Genomic DNA, 18,779 nt, shown 5'->3' on the forward strand with positions numbered 1-18,779 from the left:
AACATGTGTGGCTGGAAATTGTATTACTACAAATAAATATATTTGCTTATATTTTAGAAGATAATCATGCTCATCTCAGGACTCCTAACATGCTTAGAGCCATGCTTATGTACACTTAGAGTACATTTAGCAAGAACAACGTCCAAAACGATCCAGCTTAATTATGTGTGTTTTAAGAATGTGATCTCAAATGATCTACTATCTTGGTCTCATAAAAAAATCTCATGACTAGGGAGAATAAATGTGATCCAGATGAATGTTCTCCCTAGATTTTTATATTTATTGCAAACACTCCCCATACCTCTGCCAAATAACTATATAAAATAACTACAGAGAGTCATTAACAACTATATATGGGGTAAGATCCACCCAAGAATTAATAAAGATACTATGTACAGAAAAACAAATATGGGGGGTCTAGGACTACCTAATCTATTCAAATATAGACAAGCTTCAATGATCCAAAGAGTATTAGATTGGCATCTAAAGGAGGACTCTAAAAGTTGGGTAAATCTAGAAAGTAACTTGATCACCAGGAACTTGATAAGTAGTCAGTGTTGGTTAGATAAAAAATATAGATCCATGAAAATAGATTGTTTTAGCATTATAAAAAACTTTTAAGACCTGGCACCAAATTAATTACATTTTTTTATTAATAATAGAATATTAACTATTCCATCACCGTTACTTTCTCTAGTAGAAACTTATCATTTTTTAAAAGGCAAATTTAAGGGAGAGAATACGCTCAATAAATACAGGATTATAGATGTGACGGAAGGGGGCAAACTGTATACTCTGGAAGAACTACAGGCTAGTGGCCTTGAAGGAGTAACAGATTGGTTCTCCTACTCTCAATTATACCACTACATTTCTACTTATAAATATAAAGATAAGATATTAAGACCATTAACAAAATTGGAGAATCTATCTATATCTAAAATTGATATACTCTTTAAGAGTGAGTGGATCAATAAGGTTAATGAATATATGAAGAATTTCATTATATGAAATGTAATAAGTTAGAAATCTATCTTGAAGCAAAGGATATCTGGGAGAATATTTCAAGGGTCCCACCCCCTTTCCCTCGGAGCAAATTAATTGAGGTAATATTTTTTTTGTTTTGTTAAAGAAGTTTAAGAGGGGAGAGAGGTCTCATGAGACCAGACCCCCTTCAACTGATGTGAGAGCTTACATCGGATTAATTATGGATTCTTATTCTGTTTTGTGTACTGTGTGTCTTGGTTTTAATTGGCTACTATATTTGTATTTATATTTCTAAAAAAATAAATAATAATAATATATATATACTTCCATTAGAAAAAGTGGTTCTAGTAAAAGTTATTACTGTTTTTTTCAGGGGCATACACACATATGCTGTTAGGACCTGTGCACCAGTTCTCAAACAGTACACCTTCTCAGAGAGTCAGCAGTGGCTTGTATGACACACATTAAATCCTCACAGGCCCAATACACACTACTGCCAGCTTTCTGAGCTTGACTACTCGTGCATGGACCCATGCTGCATATGTACATATGAAAAAACAGTGGTAACTTTTACTAGAATAATTTTTACATATGGAAGTATATTGCAATAATGTTTCTATAGAAAATTGAAATGCACCCATGCACATTTCAATTTTGACCTTTCTATCCCTATAATGCTATTAAAAACGCAAACAATCATATTTTCTAAAAAGGGTCTGAGTTAGCTACGGTTGCAGGGTATACTCTATATTCTGTTCTCTCCTCCAGATGGCTATTTTGCTTGCCCATCTACCAGAAGCCCCCAAAGCATTTTTACTTATGTTTTTTCCCCTGGGAACATAAATTATAGCACACATTCTTGTTTCTACCTCGTGGACCATGACCTAAGAATTAGTGTTTTTATTTTTAATAGGTAAGTAAAAAGAGAGAAAGCAGACACGTAACCTAGACACACTTTATGACCAAAAGTATGTGGACATCCCTAAAGTAATTTTAATCCCGGTGCCAAACCTGCAGTGACACACATAAATAAATAAAAATGCAGTGCATTTACTGTACGTGCATCAAGCCATCTTGCATGATTTATAGATTCAACAGCAGATCCATAGGATCACACTCTGCTAGGAGTCTATGGAACAGGAGGTATGGCCCTTGGTTGTATTGGCTGCCTCCATTTCAATAATAAAAATTAAAAAAAACAAAAAACGGTGTGTTTGGCACTGACGGCAAGGATTTTGAGCTGACATTGCATCTTTTTAATATTTGCTTGTCGAGAACATACGGGACAATCAAAAAGTTAGACCACTACTCCAAATCACACTCACTGCTACCAATAAAACGAGACACAAAACAGGACATTTTGTTTTTATTAGTGACAGAGTGGATCCTGAAATATTCTATCTGGATGTTATTTCAATATGTTTTGGTGAGTAGATTTGATAACGTTTAAGGACAGTTTCTATAACTGTTTGTGTTTCCAGTAAAGCCAACTCTCTCTTGTGCCTTCAAACACCAAGATTGGCTAATTATTTTTCACTGCTTTAAAACCAATAGTATTTTTTCATGTTTCCATAATTATTTGTATCCATTGTTTCCATTTGTAGAGCTCAAGGATGGATCCAGAGCGTCTTTTCACTAAACTGGAGAGAATTGGGAAGGGCTCATTTGGAGAAGTGTACAAGGGCATTGAGAACCGCAGCAAAGAGGTGGTGGCTATTAAGATCATAGACCTGGAGGAGGCAGAAGATGAGATAGAGGACATACAACAAGAGATCACTGTGCTCAGCCAGTGTGATAGTCCATACATTACCAGATATTATGGCTCCTATCTGAAGGTATCTATCAGATGTCTTCAAGACTTTTAAGGCCTAGCAACAATGTTTTATGTAAAAATAACTACTCTAGTTCAGGGTTCTTCAAACTTTTCCCACCAAGACCCAGTGCCATGATACCACATACCTTTGCGACCCTATTTTTTTGCTTGAAAATTGTTGAAGTAATATACAAGATAGCTGCAATTTTTGATAAAGTGAATAAGTATGTGTACTTTATTCCTGATTGTAGTCAAACTTACAGTGTTGTAAAAGGTAGTAAGACACACACACACACCAACAACACTCTCATACAACACACATTCTATCATATAATACACACACACTCTCCTACAACATACACACACACAAGTCGTGACCCAGTAAACATTGTATTGCGACCCAGTAATGGGTCCCGACCCGTAGTTTGAAGAACCCTGCTCTAGTTGGTCTATAACATTTTCAAGATAATTTCTAGATTACAGAGGTGTTTTGAAATATATGTAAAGCTCCCAAAGGGGGAACTAAAGGGGCGCGCTGCCACTGATGGTGGAAAACAGTATTCAGTGTAAATTTACCAGAGTCCGTTCCCCATGGAAACCAAGTGAATCTCCAGCTAGTGAAATTGTGGTGTAATCAATATGATGACTGTTTAAACAGAGGCCACTCCACTTGTACCCGGTGTATGGGGCGATCTAAACAAATCGCAAAAAAGAAAGAGGGCGCCTCATAGTGTGGTATGTTCCCAACTGGGAAAAATGCTTTAAAGAGTACAAGGCTTACCAGAGGGTGTTGCACCGTACTCTTACTGGTGCCAGCATGCAGACTAACACTCAACAGTGGCTAGTACACTGATCCAGGACTTCCCCGATCCGATAGTCAGCTGTTTCAGGGAGTTCCCTGTAGTGGTATCTGTCGTAATCCAACTTGAACAGCTTTTGGGAAACCAGCTCTGAGCTGCGGTATGACTTTGTGCACACCAAGCGAACATGAAAGTGAGATAAAACCAAAGGACAACTTCCGAGATTGTGAGGTTTAAAAATAACACTTTAATCTGTTATTGCAACGCGTTTCTCGACCATGCATACAGGTCGTTTCTTCAGGCAATACAAGAAATGCGTTGCAATAACAGATTAAGTTGTCCTTTGGTTTTAACTCACTTTCAAGTTCGCTTGGTGTGCACAAAGTCATACCGCAGTTCATAGCTGGTTTCCCAAGAGCTGTTCACATTGGATTACGACAGATACCACTACAGGGAACTCCCTGAAACAGCTGACTATCGGATAGGGGAAGTCCTGGATCAGTGTTCTAGCCACTGTTAAGTGTTAGTCTGCATGCTGGCACCGGTCAGAGTACGGTGCAACACCATCTGGTAAGCCTTGTAGTCTTTAAAGCATTTCTCCCAGTTGGGAACATACTACACTATGAGGCGCCCTCTTTCTTTTTTGACATTTGTTTTGAAATATATGCACATTTCTTGGTCATTATTAACATGTTCTTATCCTTATCTTATCTTATCACAGGGATCGAAGCTATGGATTATAATGGAGTATTTGGGTGGAGGTTCTGCACTAGATCTGGTAAGCGGTTCTTTTCTACTAAAATAATCATGTTTATCTTAAGCATATTCTTCTGCACTTGTTATTGACATTGTTTGGACATTTTCCCTAAGTCCCTGTATACATTTTCATCATTACCTGTGAGTATTTTTACCTTTATTTAAATCTAGATTTTGCTTTCTCCATCTATTATTGCATTAGTTTGAAGCCCAAACTAATTCACTTTTTAGATCCCAGCAGTTATTATTTATTTGTAAAGCGTATATAAGAAGGAATATACAATGCCAATATTTCTTGGTAACAAAATTACATATACATAAAACAGACTAAGCAAGACAAACTAAAACAAGAGGAGGAGGGTCCTATGCCAAAGAACTCACAATATACAGGTTGAAGGGTTGAATATATAAGGTTTGGTGTAGCGTGTCACATGGATTGTAGTTGCAGTAGTGAGATAAAGTTGTTCTGATTTTGTTGGCTAGGATGAAGAGGAACTCTCTGAAAAAAATGTGTTTTCAACGAGTGCTTGAAACAATTCAAGGTTGAAGACATTCTGATGGAGCAGAGTAGATAGTTCCAGAGAGTAGGACCAGCACATAAGAAGTCTTGGAGACAGGAGAGGGAAGTAGTAAGCTGGTTCAGGGAGTGTTTGGAGATATTTGGAAATTGTTGGGTATGAGGTTTTTGATAGTTTTTTAGGTTAGGGTCAATATTTTGAACTAACTTCCACTTTTTGTTATATATGAGGAATTCATATTTACAAATCTCAAATAAGTGTCATTTTTGTAGTTACGTTCTTTACAGGAAATAAAGACATATTTACTATTTAAACAGCTGAAACCAGGACCCCTTGAAGAGTCCTTTATTGCTACTATCTTGCGTGAAATACTAAAAGGCCTGGATTACCTTCACTCTGAGAGAAAGATCCACCGAGATATCAAAGGTATGTGGTTGCAAAACAAATGTTTTCTTTGTTACTCTTATTTTTTTTAATTTTAGCAAATTATAATGTTACTAGTCCTAAAGCCTGTGTACACAGGCCATTTTTTGCAGTACAGCGGTCCCACCCCTTGCTCTCTCTCTATCCCTCCTCTCTTTTGCTCTCTCTTTCTCTCCTCTCTTTTGCTCTCTCTCCTCTTTTTTGCTCTCTCCCCTCTCTTTTGCTCTCTCTCTCCCCTCTCTTTTGCTCTCTCTTTTGCTCTCTCTCTCCCCTCTCTCTTTTATGCTCTCTCTCCCCTCTCTCTTATGCTGTATTTCTCCCTCTCTTTTGCTGTCTCTCTCCATCTATTTTGCTCTCTCTCCCTCTCTTTTGCTGTCTCTCTCCCTCTCTTTTGTGCTCTCTCCCCTTCTCTTTTGCGCTCTCTCCCCTTCTCTTTTGCGCTCTCTCCCCTTCTCTTTTGCGCTCTCTCCCCTTCTCTTTTGCGCTCTCTCCCCTTCTCTTTTGCGCTCTCTCCCCCTCTCTTTTGCGCTCTCTATATCCCCCTCTGTCTCCCCCTCTCTTTTGCTGTCTCTCTCCCTCTCTTTATCCCCCCTCTTCTGCTCTCTCTATCCCCCCTCTTTAGAGCTCTCTGTCTCTCACGGCAGTCGGCCACAGCATCTGTCCCCGCCCGGTCATGCCCGACCCCGCCCACGTCACACCCGTCCGGTCACGCCCACTCCATCACATGCCAGATGCCAGGTCAGTTGGAAGGCCAGGTGTGTGTGTCCAAACACACTTGGCCTTTTATTATATAGGATGTGATAAGTAAATATTGGTTTTCTCAGGTAAAATTGTAAATGTTTATTTTTATCAGTGCAAACTTGTTTGTGTATATTACCATGGGTTGATAATGGCCTAGTTCATGACTGCCTATTTTAAATTGTATAGATAATATTAAAGGGACACATAAGTCAAAATTTGTCTTCCGTGATAACTGTAGAAAAAAAAAAAGGAAAAAAATTAATTGTACTTCTGTTATCAAATTGCTCACATGTGCAGCTGACGTTGAAACATTTCACGCGTGTGCTAGTGGATGTGCTAGTTGAAGTAAATTTGCAGGCATAGGGCACACAACCAACTGGAAGCCTCAGATTGCAAATTCATGGCAATTTCAATAGTCTGTGTAAGGTGGTGTTTGCATCAATAAACACAATGATTCAGCTAAGATGTACATCACACAAATTCATATTTTTTCTTTCATGATTCAAGGCACATTATTTAAAATAAAATGCCTATTAACTTCTGTTATATCAAATTGCGCACATTCTTTTTATACGCACATTTTCTGAGGCACCAGCTCCTACTGAGCATGTGCAAAAGTTGATCGCGTATACATAGGCATCAGACAAGCGCAGACACTGTCACATGATACACAGGGGGCAGGAAAATTACATTTTAAATTTGTCAGAAAAAAAGACTTTCTGCTAATTTTAAAATTAAAGGGACACTGAACCCAAATGTTTTATTTCGTGATTCAGATAGAGCATGCAATTTTAAGCAACTTTCTAATTTACTCCTATTATCACTTTTTCTTCATTCTCTTGGTATGTTTATTTAAAAAACAAGAATGTAAGTTTAGATGCCGGCCCATTTTTGGTGAACAACCTTGGTTGTCTTTGCTGATTGGACAACACCAGTAAACAAGTGCTGTCCATGGTCATGAACCAAAAAATTACTGGCTCCTTAGCTTAGATTCCTTCTTTTTCAAATAAAGATTGCAAGAGAATGAAGAAAATTTGATAATAGGAGTAATTATAAAGTTGCTTAAAATCGCATGCTCTATCTGAATCATGAAAGAAAAAATTTGGGTTCAGTGTCCCTTTAGAGTAAGTCTTGTTACATTGTCTTTTTTATACATTTGTGGATTATGAAAGTCTACTCTATTTAATAGTTCTTTAAATGTACTATGAAAGAATCCCAATGCTGCTCTGTGAAATTATTGAAGAGGGACTAAATCTGGCTTTTTATTAATTAAAGGGACATTGCACTAAAACAATTTCTATCATGCATATAAAAGAACAGCATTTGCACATGTTGAAAATATTATTTTTACCTGAATAAAAAAAATGTTAATTGAATGTTGTTTCATTTAAATTGAAGCAAATGCTACATTATTGATTTTGTACTTCCTACTAATGCTCACTTGCTGATAAGAACAGCCGTCTTTGCTTTACTGGTGGAGAGGGACAACCCCTAAACCATAATTAATCTTGGATTTATTATTATTATTATTTTTTTAATCTAACATTTTCTGGCACTTATACAGTTTCTAACTGAGCAAAACTTAGGAGACAGCTGTCTTTGCATATGTACAGTGAGGCAAAAAAGTATTTAGTCAGCCACCAATTGTGCAAGTTCTCCCACTTAAGAAGATGAGAGAGGCCTGTCATTTTCATCATAGGTATACCTCATCTATGAGAGACAAAATGTGGAAACAAATCCAGACAATCACATTGTCTGATTTGGAAAGAATTTCGGCTAGATTTAGAGTTCTGCGGCCAAAGGGGTGCGTTAGCTACGCATGCTTTTTTTCTCCCGCACCTTTTAAATACCGCTGGTATTGAGAGTTCTCTGAAGGGCTGCGTTAGGCTCCAAAAAGGGAGCGTACAGGCATATTTACCGCCACTGCAACTCTCAATACCAGCGGTGCTTACGGACGCGGCCAGCTTCAAAAACGTGCCCGTGCACGATTCCCCCATAGAAAACAATGGGGCATTTTGAGCTGAAAAAAAACCATAATACCTGCAAAAAAGCAGCGTTCAGCTCCTAACGCAGCCCCATTGTTTCCTATGGGGAAACACTTCCTAAATCTGCACCTAACACCCTAACATGAACCCGAGTCTAAACACCCCTAACCTTATACTTATTAACCCCTAATCTGCCGCCCCCGCTATCGCTGACACCTGCATATTTTTTTAACCCCTAATCTGCCGCTCCGTAAACCGCCGCAACCTACGTTATCCCTATGTACCCCTAATCTGCTGCCCCTAACACCGCCGACCTCTATATTATATTTATTAACCCCTAATCTGCCGCCCCCAACGTCGCCTCCACCTACCTACAATTATTAACCCCTAATCTGCCGACCGGACCTCACCGCTACTATAATAAATGTATTAACCCCTAATCCGCCTCACTCCCGCCTCAATAACCCTATAATAAATAGTATTAACCCCTAATCTGCCCTCCCTAACATCGCCGACACCTAACTTCAAGTATTAACCCCTAATCTGCCGACCGGACCTCACCGCTACTCTAATAAATTTATTAACCCCTAAAGCTAAGTCTAACCTTAACACTAACACCCCCCTAAGTTAAATATAATTTAAATCTAACGAAATAAATTAACTCTTATTAAATAAATTATTCCTATTTAAAGCTAAATACTTACCTGTAAAATAAACCCTAATATAGCTACAATATAAATTATAATTATATTGTAGCTATTTTAGGATTTATTTTTATTTTACAGGCAACTTTGTATTTATTTTAACCAGGTACAATAGCTATTAAATAGTTATTAACTATTTAATAGTTACCTATCTAAAATAAAGAGAAATTTACCTGTAAAATAAAAACTAACCTAAGTTACAATTACACCTAACACTACACTATACTTTAATAAATTATTCCTATTTAAAACTAAATACTTACCTGTAAAATAAACCCTAAGATAGCTACAATGTAATTAATAATTACATTGTAGCTATTTTAGGATTTATATTTATTTTACAGGTAACTTTGTATTTATTTTAGCTAGTTAGAATAGTTATTAAATAGTTATTAACTATTTAATAACTACATAGCTAAAAGAAATACAAAATTACCTGTAAAATAAATCCTAACCTAAGTTACAATTAAACCTAACACTACACTATCATTAAATTAATTAAATACAATACCTACAATTATCTAAAATTAAACCTAACACTACACTATCAATAAATTAATTAAATACAATACCTACAAATAAATACAATTAAATAAACTAACTAAAGTACAAAAAATAAAAAAATATTTACAAACATTTGAAAAATATTACAACAATTTTAAACTAATTACACCTACTCTAAGCCCCCTGATAAAATAACAAAGCCCCCCAAAATAAAAAAATGCCCTACCCTATTCTAAATTAAAAAAGTTCAAAGCTCTTTTACCTTACCAGCCCTTAAAAGGGCCTTTTGCGGGGCATGCCCCAAAGAATTCAGCTCTTTTGCCTGTAAAAAAAACACATACAATACCCCCCCCAACATTAAAACCCACCACCCACATACCACTAATCTAACCCAAACCCCCCTTAAAAAAACCTAACACTACCCCCCTGAAGATCATCCTACCTTGAGTCGTCTTCACTCAGCCGAGCCACCGATGGAACTGAAGAGGAGATCCGGAGCGGCAGAAGTGATCCTCCAAGGGGCGCTGAAGAAGTCTTCCATCCGATGAAGTGATCCTCCAAGCGGCGCTGAAGAAGTCTTCCATCCGATGAAGTGATCCTCCAAGCGGCGCTGAAGAAGTCTTCCATCCGGGCGATGTCATCTTCCAAGCGGGGTCTTTAATCTTCTTTCTTCAGGATCCATCTTCATTCCGCCGACGCGGAACATCCTTCTTCCCAGACAGACTACCGACGAATGAAGGCTCCTTTAAGGGACATCATCCAAGATGGCGTCCCTTGAATTCTGATTGGCTGATAGGATTCTATCAGCCAATCGGAATTAAAGTAGGAAAATTCTGATTGGCTGATGGAATCAGCCAATCAGATTCAAGTTCAATCCGATTGGCTGATCCAATCAGCCAATCAGATTGAGCTCGCATTCTATTGGCTGATCGGAACAGCCAATAGAATGCGAGCTCAATCGGATGGAAGGCTTCTTCAGCGCCGCTTGGAGGATCACTTCATCGGATGGAAGACTTCTTCAGCGCCCCTTGGAGGATCACTTCTGCCGCTCCGGATCTCCTCTTCAGTTCCATCGGTGGCTCGGCTGAGTGAAGACGACTCAAGGTAGGAAGATCTTCAGGGGGGTAGTGTTAGGTTTTTTTAAGGGGGGTTTGGGTTAGATTAGGGGTATGTGAGTGGTGGGTTTTAATGTTGGGGGGGGGGGGGGTTGTATTTTTCTTTTACAGGCAAAAGAGCAGTTTTCTTTGGGGCATGCCCCACAAAAGGCCCTTTTAAGGGCTGGTAAGGTAAAAGAGCTTTGAACTTTTTTAATTTAGGGTAGGGCATTTTTTTATTTTGGGAGGCTTTGCTATTTTATTAGGGGGCTTAGAGTAGGTGTAATTAGTTTAAAATTGTTGTAATCTTTTTCTAATGTTTGTAAATATTTTTTTATTTTTTGTAACTTAGTTCTTTTTTATTTTTTGTACTTTAGTTAGTTTATTTAATTGTATTTATTTGTAGGTATTGTATTTAATTAATTTATTGATAGTGTAGTGTTAGGTTTAATTGTAGATAATTGTAGGTATTTTATTTAATTCATTTATTGATAGTGTACTGTTAGGTTTAATTGTAACTTAGGTTAGGATTTATTTTACAGGTAATGTTGTAATTATTTTAACTAGGTAGCTATTAAATAGTAAATAACTATTTAATAGCTATTGTACCTGGTTAAAATAAATACAAAGTTGCCTGTAAAATAAATATTAATCCTAAAATAGCTACAATATAATTATAATTTATATTGTAGCTATATTAGGGTTTATTTTACAGGTAAGTATTTAGCTTTAAATAGGAATACTTTAGTTAATAAGAGTTAATTTATTTCGTTAGATTTAAATTATATTTAACTTAGGGGGGTGTTAGTGTTAGGGTTAGACTTAGCTTTAGGGGTTAATAAATTTATTAGAGTAGCGGTGAGGTCCGGTCGGCATATTAGGGGTTAATACTTGAAGTTAGGTGTCGGCGATGTTAGGGAGGGCAGATTAGGGGTTAATACTATTTATTATAGGGTTATTGAGTCGGAAGTGAGGCGGATTAGGGGTTAATACATTTAATATAGTAGCGGTGAGGTCTGGTCGGCAGATTAGGGGTTAATAATTGTAGGTAGCTGGCGGCGACGTTGGGGGCAGCAGATTAGGGGTTAATAAATATAATATAGGGGTCGGCGGTGTTAGGGGCAGCAGATTAGGGGTTCATAGGGATAACGTAGGTTGCGGCGGTGTGCGGTCGGCAGATTAGGGGTTAAAAAATTATAATAGAGTGGCAGCGATGTGGGGGGACCTCGGTTTAGTGGTACATAGGTAGTTTATGGGTGTTAGTGTACTTTAGAGCACAGTAGTTAAGAGCTTTATAAACCGGCGTTAGCCCATAAAGCTCTTAACTCCTGACTTTTTTCTGCGGCTGGAGTTTTGTCGTTAGATTTCTAACGCTCGCTTCAGCCAAGACTCTAAATACCGGCGTTAGAAAGATCCCATTGAAAAGATAGGCTACGCAATTGGCGTAGGGGGATCTGCGGTATGGAAAAGTCGCGGCTGGAAAGTGAGCGTTAGACCCTTACCTACAAAACTCTAAATACCAGCGGTAGCCCAAAACCAGCGTTAGGAGCCTCTAACGCTGGTTTTGACGGTTAACGCCAAACTCTAAATCTAGGCGTTTATTTGCAAATTATGGTGGAAAAGCAGATTCAGTCTTCCCAGCCTGGTGCAGGTCTACAATTTTGTTTCTGGTGTCCTTCGGCAGCTCTTTGGTCTTCACCATAGTGGAGTTTGGAGTGTGACTTTTTGAGGTTGTGGACAGGTGTCTTTTATACTGATAACAAGTTCAAACAGGTGCCATTAATACAGGTAATGAGTGGAGGACAGAGGAGCCTTTTAAAGAACAAGATACAGGTCTGTGAGAGCCAGAAATCTTGCTTGTTTGTAGGTGACCAAATACTTATTTTCCACCATAATATGCAAATAAATTCTTTCCAAATCAGACAATGTGATTGTCTGTCTGGATTTGTTTCCACATTTTGTCTCTCATAGTTGAGGTATACCTATGATGAAAATTACAGGCCTCTCTCATCTTCTTAAGTGGGAGAACTTGCACAATTGGTGGCTGACTAAATACTTTTTTGCCCCACTGTAGCTACGATCATTATTCCACTGAGTCATCTTTGTAGCTTTCAGTCCTGATTAAAAAAAAACAAATAGACAACAGGTCCACTGGCATATATACACTAGATACCTATGCTTACAGTAGCAAAGAAAGCTTTCTATGTTAAGTCCACACAAACAATGATAGCCAAGTGGTTGACATATGTATATCAAACTTAGCAGTTAGCCAGAAAACTGAGAAGTTATTTACACATCTAATAGGATATAGGCAAATTCATATTCATTTTGTTAGTGAGAAATAAAATAACCAAGTTACATCAGACAAAATATATATCTCTGTTTTGATACAGATGATCAAGGATGATACAAACTGTAGAAAAGATTAGATGACAGAAATATCACAGTGTTATGGTACAAAATAAGCTAATAGATTGATGTTTCTGCATAAACATCTACTAATACACATTTTTTCACTCATACTAAAATAAATGTAAACAACACACATATTAAATAAAGATGTATTTGAAAAGAAAGGGACAGTCTACATCTTGGTCATCTTAAAGTCTTACCTTAGATTATGCTGCAAAAAGTCTCCTGCACCTTTTCTATATCATGCAGCAGGAATGGTAAAAAAAAGTTATTTTAAAATGAATATTGTTTCTGGCCATTTTGAAATGGCTGCCAAACTCAGCCCACTGATGACATCATGATCTGGTCTGCATATGGCATCCAATCACAAAAGACTCACTAGTTGGATCAGCAGAGTGCAAAGATGTAGCCCAGATTGTGATGTCATCAGTGGGTGGAGCTTGGCAGCCATTTCAAACTGGCTAGAAACCATATTCATTCTAAAATAATGTTTTTACTGTTTCTGCTGCATGATATAGAAAGGGTGCAGGAGGATACTTGCAGATTAATCTAAGCTAAGACTTTAAGATGACTAAGGTGTAGACTGTCAGGAAATAGGTGAGTGACATTATGAAATATATATAATTACATACATACATATATGATGTAGAGAAATAATTAATTTGTATGTGAAAATCTGGCTAATGTAAGTAGCATTCAATTCTGAAATAAAAATTTAACCCAAACCAGTTGCCATTTGAATATACATGAGGTTATCTGAAAACACAATCAAAGAGAAGACAGTTGTCTCAAATGAAATGAGATCACTTCCATTACCTTTTGATCACTGTCTAGAAATGTGTAATACAATTTCCTATTAGATCACCTGAACCCCTGGGGGGGAGGGAGACTAGAGTCTGGACCTAGAAACAAGCTCCCAGGAAAGGTAAACATTTACAGTTAAGTGTTAATTACTCCCTAAGCCTTCTAAATACACAGTTATTCAGACATTGCGTCTACATTGAATATAGCAAAGAAAGTCTTCTAAAATCTGTGTATTTTGAAAGCATAAGAGTTTGAAGATTTAAAGTTAAACCAATTGTATATAATTTTCATATGAGTTAATATAGTAATTACTGATAAATACATATATATGGGTCATGCTATACACATGTAAGACATGTCTAATGCTTACATAATATATTAAATATGAAGTGAAGCGAATATGTATCTGTATTGAATTTAAAATGTTTGACTGTATTTCAAAATAAACAGCCTTTGCTTTATTTCAAAATCTGAACCACTGACAGGAAATGAATACATATTAAATACATTGTCCTATGACTATAATCATAGATGGGAGTCCATACTCTTAAACATTAAGAAATAGGCAATAATGAAATAAGATCTTTGTATTAAGTAAGCAATAATAACACTCATGTATGTATCTCAAACTCCATCAATGAATCCGCCCTCCAGGGTCAACCACCTGAGCTTACATTCTGGATACACACTGAGCAAAAACAGTGAAGTCTCAGGATTTCTGAAGTTGTGAAGAAGGGGAGCAGTATCCCTGAAACGTTAATAAATTGTGACATTGTTTGGAGAAATCCTGTGTGTGTGTGTGTGTGTGTGTGTGTATATATGTGTGTGTGTATATATATATATATATATATATATATATATATATATATATATATATATGTATGTGTGTGTATATGTATATATATATATGTGTGTGTGTATATATGCTTATATATCTATAATTATATTGTTTCCTTCAGAATTCTAAGTGCATCTACGTATGGAAAATAGAAATATGACATTTTAAGTACATCTTTTAAGATATTATAAGTAGAATTGTATGGAAGTATACATCAGATAGGTAAATTCATATTATGTGTGTTATACATCTATATATTTGAGAGATATCAATATATTCATGCTTAGTCTTAAAGGGACACAAAACCCACATTTTTTCTTTCATGGTTTAGAAAGAGCATGCAATTTTAAACAACTTTCTAATTTACTTCTATTATCTAATTTGTTTTATTTTCTTGATATGCTTTGCTGAAAAGCATTTCTAGATAGGCTCAGTAGCTGCTGATTGGTTGCTGCACATAGATGCCTCGTGTGATTGGCTCACCCATGTGCATTGCTATTCCTTCAACAAATGATATCTAAAAAATGATGCAAAATATATAATAGAAGTACATTGGAATGTTGTTTAAAATTATATTCTCTATCTGAATCATGAAAGAAATGTTTTGGGTTTAGTGTCCCTTTAAAATATACGTGCTCAGTTAAGCCAAATAGTCACATATATATTGACCAAATAGTTTATTGAGCTAAAACATAAGTGTGTAATATTGTGCCCCTGGTGTTCAATGTGAGAATTACAGCCAGAGAAATTCAATCAAAGGGAGATTGAATTACAAAGTGGCAATTCCCAGTAACCTATGAAGTGAGCTCCCACTCAAAGGGCATATCCAGATTCTATTGAATGATTCAAGAAATGGGGAGGAGTTTGGTCTTGGACAAAAACTCCTTGCACAGGGAGAGAAGGGCTCTTCCTGCTTCGTTTCGTGACTTACTAACTGACCCTTGTCGTACAGTCTTTGTAAGAAAAACCTGTTGGAATCCTCTTTCTGATTATGCTTAATTCTCTTCCAAAATTGGTGCAATATTTCCCCACGTATGACAATAGAGTTATCTGGGAGATTAAACTCTCTTTGGAGCTGGTAAAGTATAAGCGATTGTTAATTATATTTTAAATCAAAGGTATTCTATAGCTATAGTGAAATTTGTAGCTGTGATTTAAAAGGGTATTTTGTATTTATAAATTAACATTGCATAGACTAGGGTAGCTTAGGTAAGAATAATCACATAAAGTAAAAGAGAGATTTTGTATTTTACGCTTAGGAAATTGATTTTGAGTTGCTGTAAAATAGTTAGAAGTTGCATGTACTATTGTGGCTAGATTAGATTGATTAATACAGTATTATTTGATAGATGTTTTATTGATAATATAATTGTGTACAATCTCTGGTTGATTATTTGAAGTATTACAAAACTATTTTGCGCCAAATAGCTTAATTATATTTTTCTGGAAGTTCTTTTAGATTTGAGATTTGGTAAGATTTGTGTTGAATTATTTGGTTATATTGTTAACTATGCATTGTTAAGTTATTAGTCCTTATTTTGGTGTTGGACTAGTGTTGTTGGCCAATTACAAATTGCTCTTGTAAAATTTGATGATATGGGATATTGAATTCATTTTAAGTTAAGGTTAATTCATAGAAGTATTGTGTCCATTCACAAGATAATAGACAATATCCTTTGAATAGTAATTAATATAAATATCTCTATAGCCTTTTTTATATTTTAGTATTGTATTGATAAATTAATAGATATAACTGGTCATAGGTGATCTATGTATAAATAAAGATTAACTGGTCAGAATTTAGGAATATTTTATATTGAGATTAAATATTATTTTTTTAATAATAATTATGTTGTCAGATTTATAGATATCTCAATAGTGTTTATTTTGGGATACACTACAAAGATTTAGCATGTGTATTGACAAGATTCTGCTATATTAATTGGAGATATCGTTGACAATAATTTTATACTGCTATTAATTATTAATATTCATAATTACAATACGTAACACGTTGGTGGCAATCGATAAATACACCAACATTACTGGAGGACACTCCTGAGACATATCAACAAGACTGTCCCTTTAAAGTTTTAATGTCCATTTTTTATCTGTGTGTTAAGGCGCCTTTTCTAATTCACTTCGGAGCCTTAGGAATATTTTAGTTAACTCTCAGGTTTTATTAGGCCCTATGACATGAGCTTAGGAGACACTTAAAGGGACATGAAAGTAAAAATAAACTTTAATTGGTTTGGATAGTGCGTGCAATTTTACAAAACTTTTCATTTTATTTCTTTTTTAAATTTACTTAGGCCTAGATTTGGAGTTTGGCGTTAGCCGTGAAAACCAGTGTTAGAGGCTCCTAACGCTGGTTTTAGGCTACCTCCGGTATTTGGAGTCACTCAAAAAGGGTCTAACGCTCACTTTTCAGCCGCGACTTTTCCATACCGCAGATCCCCTTGCGTCAATTGTGTATCCTATCTTTTCAATGGGATTTTTCTAACTCCGGTATTTAGAGTCGTGTCTGAAGTGAGCGTTAGAAATCTAACGACAAAACTCCAGCCGCAGGAAAAAAGTCAGTAGTTAAGAGCTTTCTGGGCTAACGCCGGTTTATAAAGCTCTTAACTACTGTACTCTTAAGTACACTAACACCCATAAACTACCTATGTACCCCTAAACCGAGGTCCCCCCACATCACCGCAACTCGATTACATTTTTTTAACCCCTAATCTGCCGACCGCCAACTAAGTTATCCTTATGTACCCCTAATCTGCTGCCCCTAACACCGCCGACCCCTATATTATATTTATTAACCCCTAATCTGCCCCCCTCAACGTCGCCTCCACCTGCCTACACTTATTAACCCCTAATCTGCCGAGCGGACCGCACCGCTACTATAATAAAGTTATTAACCCCTAATCCGCCTCACTAACCCTATAATAAATAGTATTAACCCCTAATCTGCCCTCCCTAACATCACCGACACCTAACTTCAATTATTAACCCCTAATCTGCCGACCGGAGCTCACCGCTATTCTAATAAATGTATTAACCCCTAAAGCTAAGTCTAACACTAACACCCCCCTAAATTAAATATAATTTTAATCTAACGAAATTAATTAACTCTTATTAAATAAATTATTCCTATTTAAAGCTAAATACTTACCTGTAAAATAAATCCTAATATAGCTACAATATAAATTATAATTACATTGTAGCTATTTTAGGATTAATATTTATTTTACAGGCAACTTTGTAATTATTTTAACCAGGTACAATAGCTATTAAATAGTTAAGAAATATTTAATAGTTACCTAGTTAAAATAATTACAAAATTACCTGTAAAATAAATCCTAACCTAAGTTACAATTAAACCTAACACTATACTATCATTAAATTATGTAAATAAAATACCTACAATTACCTACAATTAAACCTAACACTACACTATCAATACATTAATTAAATGCAATATCTACAAATAACTACAATGAAATAAACTAACTAAAGTACAAAAAATAAAAAAGAACTAAGTTACAAAAAATAAAAAAATATTTACAAACATAAGAAAAATATTACAACAATTTTAAACTAATTACACCTACTCTAAGCCCCCTAATAAAATAACAAAGCCCCCCAAAATAAAAAATGCCCTACCCTATTCTAAATTACTAAAGTTAAAAGCTCTTTTACCTTACCAGCCCTGAACAGGGCCCTTTGCGGGGCATGCCCCAAGAAGTTCAGCTCTTTTGCCTGTAAAAAAAAACATACAATACCTCCCCCCCAACATTACAACCCACCACCCACATACCCCTAATCTAACCCAAACCCCCCTTAAATAAACCTAACACTAAGCCCCTGAAGATCATCCTACCTTGTCTTCACCATACCAGGTTCACCGATCTGTCCTGAAGAGCTCCTCCGATGTCCTGATCCAAGCCCAAGCGGGGGGCTGAAGATGTCCATGATCCGGTAGAAGTCTTCATCCAAGCGGGGCAGAAGAGGTCTTCCATCCGATTGAAGTCTTCATCCAGGCGGCATCTTCTATCGACATCCATCTGGAGCGGAGCGGCAGCATCCTGAAGACCTCCGACGCGGAACATCCATCCTGGCCGACGACTGAACGACGAATGACGGTTCCTTTAAATGACGTCATCCAAGATGGCGTCCCTCGAATTCCGATTGGCTGATAGGATTCTATCAGCCAATCGGAATTAAGGTAGGAATATTCTGATTGGCTGATGGAATCAGCCAATCAGAATCAAGTGCAATACGATTGGCTGATCCAATCAGCCAATCGGATTGAACTTGATTCTGATTGGCTGATTCCATCAGCCAATCAGAATATTCCTACCTTAATTCCGATTGGCTGATAGAATCCTATCAGCCAATCGGAATTCGAG

General features: G+C 36.5%; 1 protein-coding gene across 2 annotated transcripts in view; it reads left to right on the top strand.

Annotated features, from left to right (window-relative positions):
- Positions 1-18,779, top strand: part of STK25 (serine/threonine kinase 25) — a 139,980-nt gene that overhangs the window by 7,399 nt on the left and 113,802 nt on the right. For both annotated transcript variants that reach the window (XM_053709894.1, XM_053709895.1), the window contains exons 2-4: positions 2,589-2,819; positions 4,319-4,375; positions 5,189-5,297. In XM_053709894.1, coding sequence (XP_053565869.1) covers positions 2,589-2,819; positions 4,319-4,375; positions 5,189-5,297 — 397 coding nt within the window. The remainder of the gene's footprint in view (positions 1-2,588; positions 2,820-4,318; positions 4,376-5,188; positions 5,298-18,779) is intronic.

The sequence above is a fragment of the Bombina bombina genome, chromosome 4 (assembly GCF_027579735.1).
Source record: "Bombina bombina isolate aBomBom1 chromosome 4, aBomBom1.pri, whole genome shotgun sequence".
Lineage (NCBI taxonomy): Eukaryota > Metazoa > Chordata > Amphibia > Anura > Bombinatoridae > Bombina > Bombina bombina.